The 12,542-nt window shown below is 34.6% G+C and overlaps 1 protein-coding gene and 1 long non-coding RNA gene across 8 annotated transcripts in view; both read right to left on the bottom strand.

Moving 5' to 3' along the window:
- The window catches only part of LOC110895973 (protein LSD1-like), a 52,426-nt gene extending 48,277 nt beyond the window's left edge, over positions 1-4,149 (bottom strand). For 5 of the 7 annotated variants that reach the window (XR_004873835.1, XR_004873837.1, XR_004873838.1 and 2 more), the window contains exons 1-5: positions 3,683-4,149; positions 3,486-3,588; positions 891-1,011; positions 704-816; positions 531-608 (exon numbers count right to left, since the gene is read on the bottom strand). Coding sequence is in view for 2 of the 7 variants with exons in the window: in XM_035980460.1 (XP_035836353.1) it covers positions 531-608; positions 704-776; positions 891-925 (186 nt within the window). In the remaining 5 variants the exon portion in view is untranslated. Of the gene's footprint in view, positions 1-530; positions 609-703; positions 817-890; positions 2,658-3,485; positions 3,589-3,682 lie in introns of those variants that run through there. The other 2 variants (XM_035980460.1, XM_035980461.1) reach the window with 2 other exon arrangements.
- A 2,780-nt stretch (positions 4,150-6,929) lies between these two features.
- Positions 6,930-9,350, bottom strand: LOC110895972. The gene is made up of 3 exons (XR_002567507.2): positions 8,787-9,350; positions 7,830-8,153; positions 6,930-7,101 (listed from the first exon to the last, which is right to left on the bottom strand). It is a non-coding gene; the product is annotated as an uncharacterized LOC110895972 (long non-coding RNA).
- Between the last annotated feature and the right edge of the window lie 3,192 nt (positions 9,351-12,542).

Below are 12,542 nucleotides of genomic sequence, written 5' to 3'. Positions count from 1 at the left end.
AAATGTGTTCAAAGGTGATGTACATGATTTTGATTATTCTGAGTTTTAGAATCATGATTTTTGTGTTGCTTGACATGGTTGTTTCATGTGCCTGTTTATGCTCTTAAGTTTTAGTGGTCAATGTCTTATAATTATTTAAAGATTTGGTGCAATTAGATTCATTAGAATTGCTAACCTTGCTTTGCTATGTTTTTAAATCTAAAGAGTTAGAAATCAAGTTTAGAATCATACCAGAAAAGGGAGATCATTATCGTCCTTGTGTAATACTGTTGTGACTTCAAAAAAACCCCGATTTAGGAGTTCGATTTGGCCTAATTGGTGCTGGGATAGGGTCGCAGCACGCTAGCCTTTGGAAATCGTCGAATAGGTTTGGATTTTGTAGAATACCTTCACTTTATTCTCTGACCCCCAAAACACCCAACCCGTCTTCATATCTTTGTTTATTACGTTGTTAGCGTAACCCGTCCACAGGACGGGTATTAAACTAGTTGCTTCTAAGCTAGGTTTTAAGGGAAGAAACAGGAACTCACGGTAGAAACAGGGGGCATTGATCCTGATGTTGCGGTTCCATTTGGTCGCACCGGAACCGGCATTCTTCCATTGCTCATCTGCAATAAATTTAAAAAAGAAAGCCCCTCTATCAATGCAAATGAAACTGTCATACTTGAGCAAATAAAGATGATAGATTGGTTATTGTACTCACATTAACATTTGTAATATACTGACATACTGCACATTTAACTGATGGAGCACCGTATGGATACATCAGCGTAGTTCTGCAATTTCCACAATTTACTTGAGCAAGCTGATTGGCAACTGTCGCTCAAATATATACAAAAGCATTAAACAAAATTCTATTAAAAATAAACACACACACACACACGTCATACCTAGTGCGAGATTCACAGTACGACAACAAGAGCATCTGACACTTGTATTAGCAATGTGCGACAACCTCCACAATTAGGGTTATTCTTCACCGATCCGTTGAAATTAGGGGTTTTTTCTTCTCTGTGTAAATGGGTTTTATGAAGAAGGTATGTTATAAAAGGCTGATATATAATTGTTAAATTTCAAAAATACCCCGTAATAAGGTATAAAGTAACTTGGTTAGGTATTTGGATGAAAATGGCAACAAGTTACAAAAGTGGGGGGCAAAATGGTACAAAAACTTCATTTTAGACGAAAATGGCAAATGTATCCAAACCTCAGGGACGATTATGACAATTAACTCTTATTATTTTATTATTATTATTAATATTATTGAATCATAACGAGGTGGAACAGATCCGACCAGAAATGTTGGTGGATTTTACAAGAAACAGAGCAAAATATGAAGAAGATCAGTAGTTTACCACTGTTTCACAGTAACTGCCGATTCAACTACACAGCGATGTTCACAAGTTACATGACTAAGAACGTTTTGAACACAACACGAAACGTATCATATTCATCAGAAATTCCGTTCAAATGCAAGCGAAGTAAGTTAAAGCAAAATAGGAAGAAGATCAGTTTACCACTGTTAGAGCTTGTGAAGAAAGAATTTGAAACTTTGAAGGTGTGTGTGAGAATGAAGAATGAATGAGTTAAGTAGCCCGAGTTTATATAGCGTTCAGTAGACCTAACCATGGTTAAATAAGGTCTTAACTGGCTGGGGTTAGTGTACCATGCAGAAAACGTTGGTGAAGGGTTAAACAATTCCGTTACACGTTAAAGGAAAATATAGCTGAATATGTCATGCAAAGCTAATTGTACCTTTTCTTATACATAATAATAATTAGTAGTTTTACCCGCCGCGCGTTGCGCGGCGTACCCGACTTGCTCCGAACTAAATTCGCGTCGACACGTAGGGTAATTGGAAATACACCAATGAATGAAAACGTATTATATTTTACCCCAGCAAAATCTACGTCAAAAACGTAGACCAACTCGAAATGTACATATATGGTTACCGAGCAAAATTTACATCGAAAGTTAAACCAAATAAAAGATAAAGAAAATGTTCATGTCGTACGTTGCAGCGGGTTTTAACGTAAGCTAACTCAAAGTAATACCATCGTATTGAAACCTATTATTCCAAATCAAAATATTTCCATCTGGGTTTAAACGTAAACTAACTCGAAATAATACCATCGTATTGAAACCTGTTATTCCAAATCAAAATGTTTCCATCTTTGAAAATTATCTTTGCTAATTCCCTACGCCTCTCTCTCCTTGGTCAAACTAAAGTGTTTAGTAAGGGAAGTGGGGAGATGTATTATTTGGCTAATAGAACATATCTCAACAAAACAATCGTAGTCTATTCTCTTCATCTTATATACACTTTCTATTATTAGTTTTTTTTTTTATAGAAGAATAACAGCAAAACTTAGCTCTCATGAGCAGCACAGTTAAATGCTTGGTTGGTCCCTGTGGTTTGTGAAAATTGTAGACTTGGTCCCAGTAGTTCACTAATTACAGAGTTGGTCCTAATAGTTGTAATTTTTGCACTCGGATGGTCCTTATCACTAGCCTTTGTTAGTTTTTTCAGTTAAATACGTATAGAATTACTATATTACCCATGAACAATTAAAAAAAATAAAAAGAAATATAAAGGAAATAGAGACTCATTACTCATCTTCTTCATCACCCCTTTCTCTCCCTTTCAAAAACTCAGCTTTTTTTTTTTTTTTTTTTAATTTTTTTTTTTTTTACACCTCCTTCACAACCCACCTGCAACCACCTTCTCCATCTCCACCACCACCACCTTCGCCATCTGATCAACACCACTTTCACAAACCACCTCCACGTTCACAAAAGCAGGTATGATTTCTGTTTCCGTACTCGATTTCTACTCTTCTATTTCCCCAACCTCCTCAATTTCCGCTCTTATGCTTCTTCAATGAGTGGTTCTTTATGGGTGTATTTTATGTCTTCACCCACTAACACTTTTTGGTTTATCTCTTTTAGATGCTGAGGTTTGGAGCTCCGTTACCCACCGTCACGGCGTCACCTCCTCAACCGCCGTTATCAACCGCCTGCACCTTCTCCAAGTGCTTAGAACACTAATTTAAGTTATTACTAATATGGTAATATACACAGATAATCAGTAGGTACTCCCAGCTTGGTTTTAATAATCATGCTAAAATTGATAAGTGAAGTTTACATTATCGATCTCTGGTTTTACCCTTAGTTCCTTAGCCTTTTCATTTATTTACTTAAAAACCCACCATCTGATTCCGATGTGGTGAATGCAAAGCATGATTTTTGTTTAAAAAATTAAGCTCTTTCTTTAAAGACGTTGTTAGTATTGTTTTGAAAAAAAAAATATATATATATATATAGAGTTTGATAATAGCTTAATAACGTTAGTATTAAGCTCTCCTAAATTCACCTCAAAAACCTAACACACATCCTATCCTATATCTTATCAATTATCAAATTCTTCAAACATCACAACAACACAACCCTAAAACCATCAAATACACACAAAACTGTAACAATACCTTGCAACTCGCTATCAAATCCTTCTCTAACACTATCATCTGCGTGATGATCCAATCACAACCGTTCAAACACGCATCACAAATTCACAATCGGAATTTCAACCTGCAAACAAATTAAACAAAATTCGTAAAAAAAAAAAAACCGTAACAATATCTGATTTCGTTGAATGCAGTATCACATAGATTAAATCACTTACATGAACTGAAAAATTTGTACAAAATTTAGACGAAATTTAGAGAGAAAATGGCCAAAATTTTGACGATTTTGTGAGTATTTTATGAGCAGCCGACGTAAAGTTTCTCTCTCATAGATTATTTGGCTTTTTTGACTGAAAAACGGAGTCGGAAGCAATAATCTTTCCTACAAATACAATTGCCAGATTAAACGGACGTGAAAGAAGCATTGCAATTTGGTTTGATTCGGGGACATAAATCCGGGGTTGGATTCTATGCTACTTACGTGCACTTTACGATCATGGGTAGGGTCCTGTTTAGATTTTTGGTTTGGTATGCTAAGAACGTAGAGACATTGTACGAATCATACATTGATGAGTTTGTCGTTTTGTTTTTGTTTAGATCAATGGACATTAAATGGATGTTTATTTAACTTAGCTAGGAAACTTTTTCGGTTTTGGTTTTACGTAACTATTCGGTTAGATTTGGTTATGGGTCGAAATCTGATTTTTTATAGTGTAGTTTTTTTATCCAATGCTCGACTCTAATAATATTCATGTTCGAATTGTTCAGTTATCGGGTTCATCGGGTCAAGTAGTTTCTGGGCTTGGGGATATTTGTTAGTTATTAATTTTTTTACATACTACAATTTTTTGTCTGAAAGATACCAGCCCTCGTTTGGTTTGCAATGTCAATAACTCAATATAATTCAAGACATAAGAGGCCAAAAGTTGCACTGATGTAGTTCGGATTATTCAGGTTTTTATGTTTAAAAGTCTAACCAACACCCCACCCTTATAACAATTGATTTAGTTGGTTTTCTTCTTTTCAGGTAACAGGTTTGTTCGGTTTAGGCTAGTCGGATACAAGTAAAGTCGGATCGGGTTAATCGGTACGGTTAAAATTAACGTGCCTTCCCAGTCCCCAAAACTATGAATTGGAGGATAAAATTAATAATGCTAACTAGTATTAAGCACCCCCGCGTTGCGGCGGGGCTAAGCACTAATGTCACACTACTGTCAGCAACCACCGACACTAAAGTTGTAGCGTGTTAATGAGAAGAAATTAAACCGAAATGTAAAACACAGAATAAAATAACTAAGTTGATCTAGGACTCGCGCGTTACGATAAATCCGTGTCTTTTTTTTCCTGTTTGACAGGTTCATCATAATCTGTATATTATATATATATATCATTACAACTATACAAATCATAATGCATACATTACAATAACCATTGTATCAATATGTTGCAAATTATATTTATACAAGATTTTGGTTAATTTAATTAGATTATTATAAATAATAATAATTTACAAATAAAACAACACAACTTTGATTGGATCAAACCGATTGAATTTGGTAAGATAATGAAACCATTATTTGATTAGGGTATAATCACTTAAGCACAATTTACAACCATACATGCATACAAAACAGATTGAATTTGATAATGTAATAAAACTATTATTCGATTAAGGTACAACCACTTGAGCATAATTTACAACCAAATATGCATACAAATGTTACAAATTAATAAGATTTTAATTTTAATCTAGTTTATTTAATGACACCAGTAATTCCTCGAAAGGGTTCGCTGTTTTGACCGTCTAAACTAATGAAACACCCGGTTAGCATAGCATATTGTTTGTAGCGCACCTATTATACTCGAGTGTGTGTATATATAATCATTATAAATTTTATATATGAACATTAACATTCTTATCCTTATGAAAACTGTTTTCTAAATTAACTTATTTCCATTGTCTTTCTAAATATATTTTTGTGAATGATTTTTTCTTTTTTTTATACAAGAGTCATTTTATATTATAACTGTTAACATTTTCTATATATTTTTAATTCCTAGTTTTTTAGAGAATTATCTTTCTGGACATTATATTATATACCTTAAGGTGCATAACTTGAAGTAACCGATTCAATTCATTTGGATTTTGACTGCATGCCCTAGAATTTCTTCATTTTGTATAGCCATTTTTCAATTTCATCTTGCACTATTTTATATACCAATCCCCAAAAGTTAATTTGAACCAATGGGGTGGTGGTCTATTGGCAAAGACAAAGCCTTTAAACACCTTGGGAGGAGAAGGTCTTGGGTTCAAGTCCCATAGACGACAAAGAATAAAAGAAATAGGCCTAATGCAATCTTTTTCAAATAAGCTGCATTTGACTCTAATGCAACTTCATTAAACATAAAGGTTGCATTAGAAATTACGAATTTCACTAAAACTTGCAACATTTTTCTTAAAAAGATGCAAATATCAATAAAATTTGCAACATTTTTTTAGAAAGGTTGCATTTTGAAAATTTAAATGCAAAGTAGTATACCATCTAATAAATACATGGCTATTATTGAGAACTGTGACTCAAACTATTTTTGACATGCTTGTTTTGAAACCATAATCGTTAGCAACAATTTTGCTATCGATTTACACTACCTAGAAAACAGGGTATTTCAACTGTTTGTTTGATTGCAAATATTTTTGCAGTGATGTGTGTGTCGATCATTTTCAGAAGGTACAATCAGATATATACAAAACAAATATTGTTACAACAAATTTTCAAGGCACAGCCCTAGTAATGAGGATTATCGTGTATTTTTTTTTCTTTGTTTTTATGCCTTTTTGGGCTTTTTTTGCTTACGTTAAGCAGAAAACAGGCATGCTGGCTAGAGGAGCAAACGAGCCAAGCTACGTGAGATCGGCTCGAAAAAAAAGCTTGAAACAAGCCTAGGCCCGAGCTCGAGCTCAAGCTTAGAAACAAGCTTGTTTAGTAAACGAGCCCAGGACCAAGCTTCGCATATCGAGCTCGAGTGGCTTGCGAGCCTAAACAAGCACAGTATTTATATAATTTTTAATAATATATTAAATATATATTTTAGTAATAAGAATTACTATTTATAAAATAATGAAGAATAACTTAATTATATATAAAATAATGATTATACTTAATATAAACTAATTAATAAATAATAAACTAGCCAAACTCGAGCTGTAGAAACAAAGCTTGGATCGAGCCCAGCTCAAACTTTCATAAGCTTTCAAGCAATCTTTCTTATTGTATTGCATAAATTTATTTTTTTATGTCATATTGGTCAAAAGTTGTTCTGAACAGAGTCAAATCACCCATCTTTTTAAAACGAGTCATTTTGACTTGTACCCGTTTTGGTCAAAATCCGCTCTGATCCAACCCAGAATGACAATTTTTAAAACGAGATTCCTGACCAAACCCACCCTGACCCATTACCCTGCTCAACCAGACAAACTTAGTATCAAGATTAATCAAGAGCAATTACAAAATCAGTATCAGTTCTAATCAATCAAACATATAAGCATACTTTATGAATAGATGATGAAAAGGCGATGATTCTACAGGCGCATACCAAGCGTGTTTGATTGCACCAGTGTTTGATTGCACAAACGCGGCTGCAAAACACAGCACATGTAATGTTCAGAACAAAACTAGAATTGAATATAGAGAAACAGTAACATTTTAGCACATACCAAATAATTGTCTCTTGTGATACAATTAGTCTAGTCACTAGATTCTATAGGTGGCAACATGGGCGGGTCTAACAGATTGGGTAATGGGTTGTTTTCAGTGCGGAACATAACAAGTCAGGTTGGGTTGACCCGCAAACGTTTTTTTGTCTATTTTTATAAGCTATTACTACATCAAATATGATTACAGGCTATTATTACACTAATAATATATTATTTTATACAAAAAATTTACAAGGCTGCGAACATAAAAACAATGGGGTTACTTGTGACCTCTTGACCTTGACCCATTTGTATCATTTCTCTTCTAGTTATTTCTTTTATTTAAACCCCAAGGGATAAAACCATACGAAGAAAGTCAAAGAGAGACAGCTTAGCTTTACGATTAGGTACTCCCATATTACCATATTAGCTTTACTAAAATGATTCATGCCTAAGCGAACTCAGGCACACGGTCTTGTGCTCAGGCTGCTGCATAAGACAAGTCTTGTACAGCGAGTAACCTAGACCCAATGGGCCAAGCAGAAGGTTTAAAATTAAAGGCTTCTATGAGTTGTATTTAAGCCCAAGTTTTTTAAGTTAAGCAAGTCACAATTTTAAACCTAAATTCTGGTACTTTAGGAGAAAACATGGATAGAAGAAGAGTACATTACATGATATCATGTAAGGCTGTCGCCGCAAATCATGAATTTGTGCTCGAGCACAACCAGGTAACCAACCACATCTTTTCTCCGCACAAAGGTGGATATCATGCAAGGGCTATCTTCTTTAGTAGTCCAAAAATCGAATTCGAAAGCCATTACTTGGCTGATTAGAGTCAACACTAGTATTTCTATTGTAAAGTAGCTTTTCTAATGATTTTGACCCCCACCCACCCAAAGCTGAAACACATCACTTCCTTTTGAACAAAGTTAGGAAATTAAATTCCAAAAGTGCAATCGTACGACCTTTGCCCACCGTCTCAACTGTCATTAGACCTGCAATTCACACAAAAACATATTACAATGTATATATTATTTCTAATATAACACGCACATTTAACTGGACACTTTCGTAGCGAAAATAAAGCAATCTAACTAAGAGGATTCATGCCTTTTTGTGGGCCCCATAGCTCGACATGTTTGCCTAGACACTGTGACCTTTCCTTGCTGAAGATCTACTTACTATGCTTGCTGTATACACCCCTATTTATTTATTTGTTACCAAGTATTAGCATACAAAAGATTTAGTTAATTTCGTATTGCACGTTTATAGTTATTAAAAAGTATTATATCAGTCAGTCACATGTGATTATTAAACTAAAAGAATAGTCTACAACCGGTCAAAACTTCAAAGAAACAACCAAAGCATGTCTTGTTTATGCCTAAAAGCAAATGTTTAGGTGCAAACACGCAATCCATTTTATTAGCTCTACCAATCCCTTTCCTTACACCATCCTGATCCTGTTTTCTTTTTATTTTTTAATTTAACTACTATTAAACCATGGTGTCGAAAGATCATCATCGGTAGATTACCGGTTTTAACAAATAGCCTTCGTGTTAATTCTTACCAAACAAACCCTAAACAAAAAAAAAACCCAATAAAACTAAAAGCTGGAATCAAGAACTTACATAGTCAAAACTATGGCTTTTACATCATCTCTCCTCCTTCAACCTAGCAAGAACTAAAAGGGTCAACCCAAAACAAATAATTAATCATTAATATGAAATTATATTGAAAAAAAAGCCAAATTGAAATCCCCAATTAGCAAAGGTTCAAACTTTTTTTCAATGTTGAAACACCTCCACCGTGTCGGCTCCGCCATTGCTAATCGGTGCAGATTAAGTAACCATATAGGGCCAATAATACCTCTATTGAAGATTTGATTCTTTGGCGACGGCGAAATGAGTCATGAATTGAACTGTTAATTTCGGCTGCATAGGGACGGAAGCTACTATGGTGTTTGGTGGCTAGAGTTTATGGTCGATCTACTCCGTCTGTTTTGCATCTCTAGTGAATGAATGGAGGTAGGAAGAATTCTGGTGTGTGAGATAAAGAAAGAAAATGAAAACCTGGTGTGAAAAAGGATGCACTTTTGTTGGTTAAACAGAGAGGCTGACGCATGTTTAGCTGCTGATGAATCATCCACCACCTAGAATAGCCAATAAGGACAAAATGACTCAAAAGCTGGTGCAAACAACAAAGAAACAAAATTGTACAACTCATGATCATAATGCTAACTATTGTGCATGTGTTGTTTTTTTTTTTTTTTTTTTAAAGGTGTGAATTATTCGTCAATGTCGGGAGGTCTAGCATACGTTGTCTTAACCGGGTCCGTGCTAGAGAACACCCTCGCACAATAAATCCCTAATTTAAACTCCTCAATGAGATACCCCTATCATCAAGACTCGAACTTGAGACGTTGAGGGAAAAACTCACCTGAGTCCACCATAAGTGAAACTTAAATACCCGTAACCACCATTATGCATGTGATTATAGTATATAATGAATGAGATATGTATACATAACAACATAGGAAACACAGAATGAATGAGATATGTATGTCACATGCATATTGTGCATGTGATTTGCAAATCCATGTGCTATGTCTCTTTTTTTTAATATAGGTAACTTATTATTTATTTCGCTTAATAAAAGAAGAAAACGATGGCAAATGCGTCCATCGATCTTTGCATTATGAAAATTCTTTTAAAGTTGGACATTTTCTACGTATTTTATTATTTGTACAATAAAAGAGAAAAAAAACTTGTATTATGGGCGTGACACTATGTTAAACTATATGGTTTTCGGATTTGAACATATGGATTAGGATCAAATACAAAGGCTTCTAAAAATAAGAAGTATACAAAGGCTTCTAAAAATAAACTCACTATAAAAAAAAATAAAAAAAAAAGAACAACTAAACACCCACTACCACCCAAAAACCTAACCCTCCCCCCCCCCCACCCACCCAAAAAAAAATTAATCTTTGATTTTAATGTGTTTTCATAATAAAATGGTTACTTATTTATATAATTAGTATCTAAAAGTAAAATGACAAAATTGTCCTCATGTGCACATAATCAGATTTAACTGTAAAAATTAACCGGGTTAGGTCTAAAGGACATAACGTGTAAGATTTTAAAAATAAAGTATAAAACTACACATATGACACCGCCTGCAAAAGGGTATAAAGATAAACGACAAAAATTGCAATTCACGGCTTTAATTTGATTATTGTGTGTGTTTCAAAACCAAAGCATCAAAATGAGGAGACTAAATGTTGGTGCATATCTCTGTCGACTTCGTCTTGTATCGAGTCTTGTAATAGGAATGATAGATCAGGTCACGTAAAACGAGAAAAGTGTGAAACATGTGAGATGGAACCATTTCGCACGAAATGGGAAAGCCATTTCGTACGAAATGGACATTGTCCATTTCGTGCGGAATGCCACCCCTATATATATATACCTGAGCTGCCTTTTCATTTGTAATAGTTCCTGATTCTGGTGCCGAGGTGCTGCTGACGTTTCATTCGATCTGTAATCGTGTTATATCAATAAACAAGACTGTTAAAGTGATTCTGTGTGTGAATCAAGTTGTATTCAAGTCCGTATCATTGAATTCAGCCTTTGATATGGATTAGAACTCTTCTGATAGACTCGTTTAGATCGAATCTCGATCCTACAAGTGGTATCAGAGCTCAGGAGGAAGAGTTCTTGCCGAATTCAGCTTGTTTTCATCCAAAATTCTGTTTTCTACTCACATTCTTCATCATTTTTCAAAATTAAACAAGATTTTACGGTTAAAATGGATTAAATTTCACATATAACGTGCGAAACACAGTTTTAATCAATCCTTGAAAGAATTAGACCTTAATTCAGCTTAAAACTTGATCAATTTGACAAAAACATGGCCGACTGCATGACGTCAGCATCATTTCGCACGGAATGCATAATCCATTTCACGCGAATTGATTAGTTTGACTTCCATTTCGCACGAGATCGTTCCATTTCGCTTGAAATATACTCATTTCGCACGAAAAGGACATATAGGACATCATTTCGCACGAAAAGGACATATTGGTCATCATTTCGTACGAATTGAGACTTCATTTTGCTTGAAAGCTCCATTTCGCTTGAAAACTCCATTTCGCTTGAAAGGTCCACCAAGAATCTTCATTTCGCACGAATTGGTATCCCATTTCGCTTGAAAAGTGCTATTTCGTTTGAAAAAAGGTCATTTCGCACCAAAGTGCGTTTCGTTTGAACTTCGTGAATTTGAAAAACATGTTACCGAAACATGGAAGAGGAATTTTATAACGCTTTTGCTACCCCGACTGCTCCAATTACAGCTGCCGAAACTGTTGAAATCGAAAATGAAACAGGAAAGTCTCAAAAGCCTCCAAAGCTTATATATATCGAGGATTTTAAAGGATGGAAAAATCGTTTTGAAAACTGGGTACAAGCCTATAAGTTTGATGCATGGTGTTCGTTAGATGTAGATTACGTTAAACCGAAAGATGAACGTGGGATTGAAAAAGCTTTAAGTGACTATTCAGCGGTTGAAAAACTGAAATACACCAGTGAAAAAATGATGATTAGTATTCTCCAACAAGTAGTAAAAGAAGATATATTTGTTTTGATTCAACATGAAGATACTGCTAGATCAATTTGGTTAGCGTTGATAAACAAGTTTAAGGGAAGTGCTGATATGATAAAAAAAATAAACGTGCATTACTAAAGAAATCATTTGATATGTTTGTAGCTTTTGAAGATGAAACAACTAAGAAGACGATCGATATATATTGTCATCTTGTTCAGGAAATGAGAAGATTGGAGATCAAGAAAGAAGACGATGAATGGGTTGATAAGTTTGTTGATGCACTACCACAGAATAAATGGGGAACATATTTGTTAATTTTGAAACATATGAGAAAATCTGAAAACATGAATTTGAGTAAATTCATTCAGAAGATTGAAGAACATGAATTGGATGTTCAGAAAACTGTTATCATGAATAATCCAAATGCTCAACAAGATGTTAGTCTATACTATAGAGGAAGCAAGTTTGAGACTACTCCGAGTCCGAAGATCAAGACTGCTTTCAGTGCTGATGGTACTTCAGGAACAAATGTTAGTACTATGACTCAGATCGGTGGATATTCTTCGTCTTATTCAAGTTTCGATCCGAATTTTTCAACACCAAGTTCTCAACGACAGAATTCGACAAATCTGCAATGCAATATTACATTGAATATTCAAAATGGTCAAAACTTTTCTCCAGAAACTGCAAAGCAACACATGGCAGCTCTTGTTACTGTGTTGGAGCCGTATGAAAGTTTGGTTGCTGGAAGAATTGGAAATCCGATGCTCACCAAAGAGGAT

This window comes from Helianthus annuus, chromosome 12 (genome assembly GCF_002127325.2).
Source record: "Helianthus annuus cultivar XRQ/B chromosome 12, HanXRQr2.0-SUNRISE, whole genome shotgun sequence".
NCBI lineage: Eukaryota > Viridiplantae > Streptophyta > Magnoliopsida > Asterales > Asteraceae > Helianthus > Helianthus annuus.
Note: the sequence above shows the minus strand (reverse complement) of the source record. Positions and strands in the feature narration are given on the sequence as shown.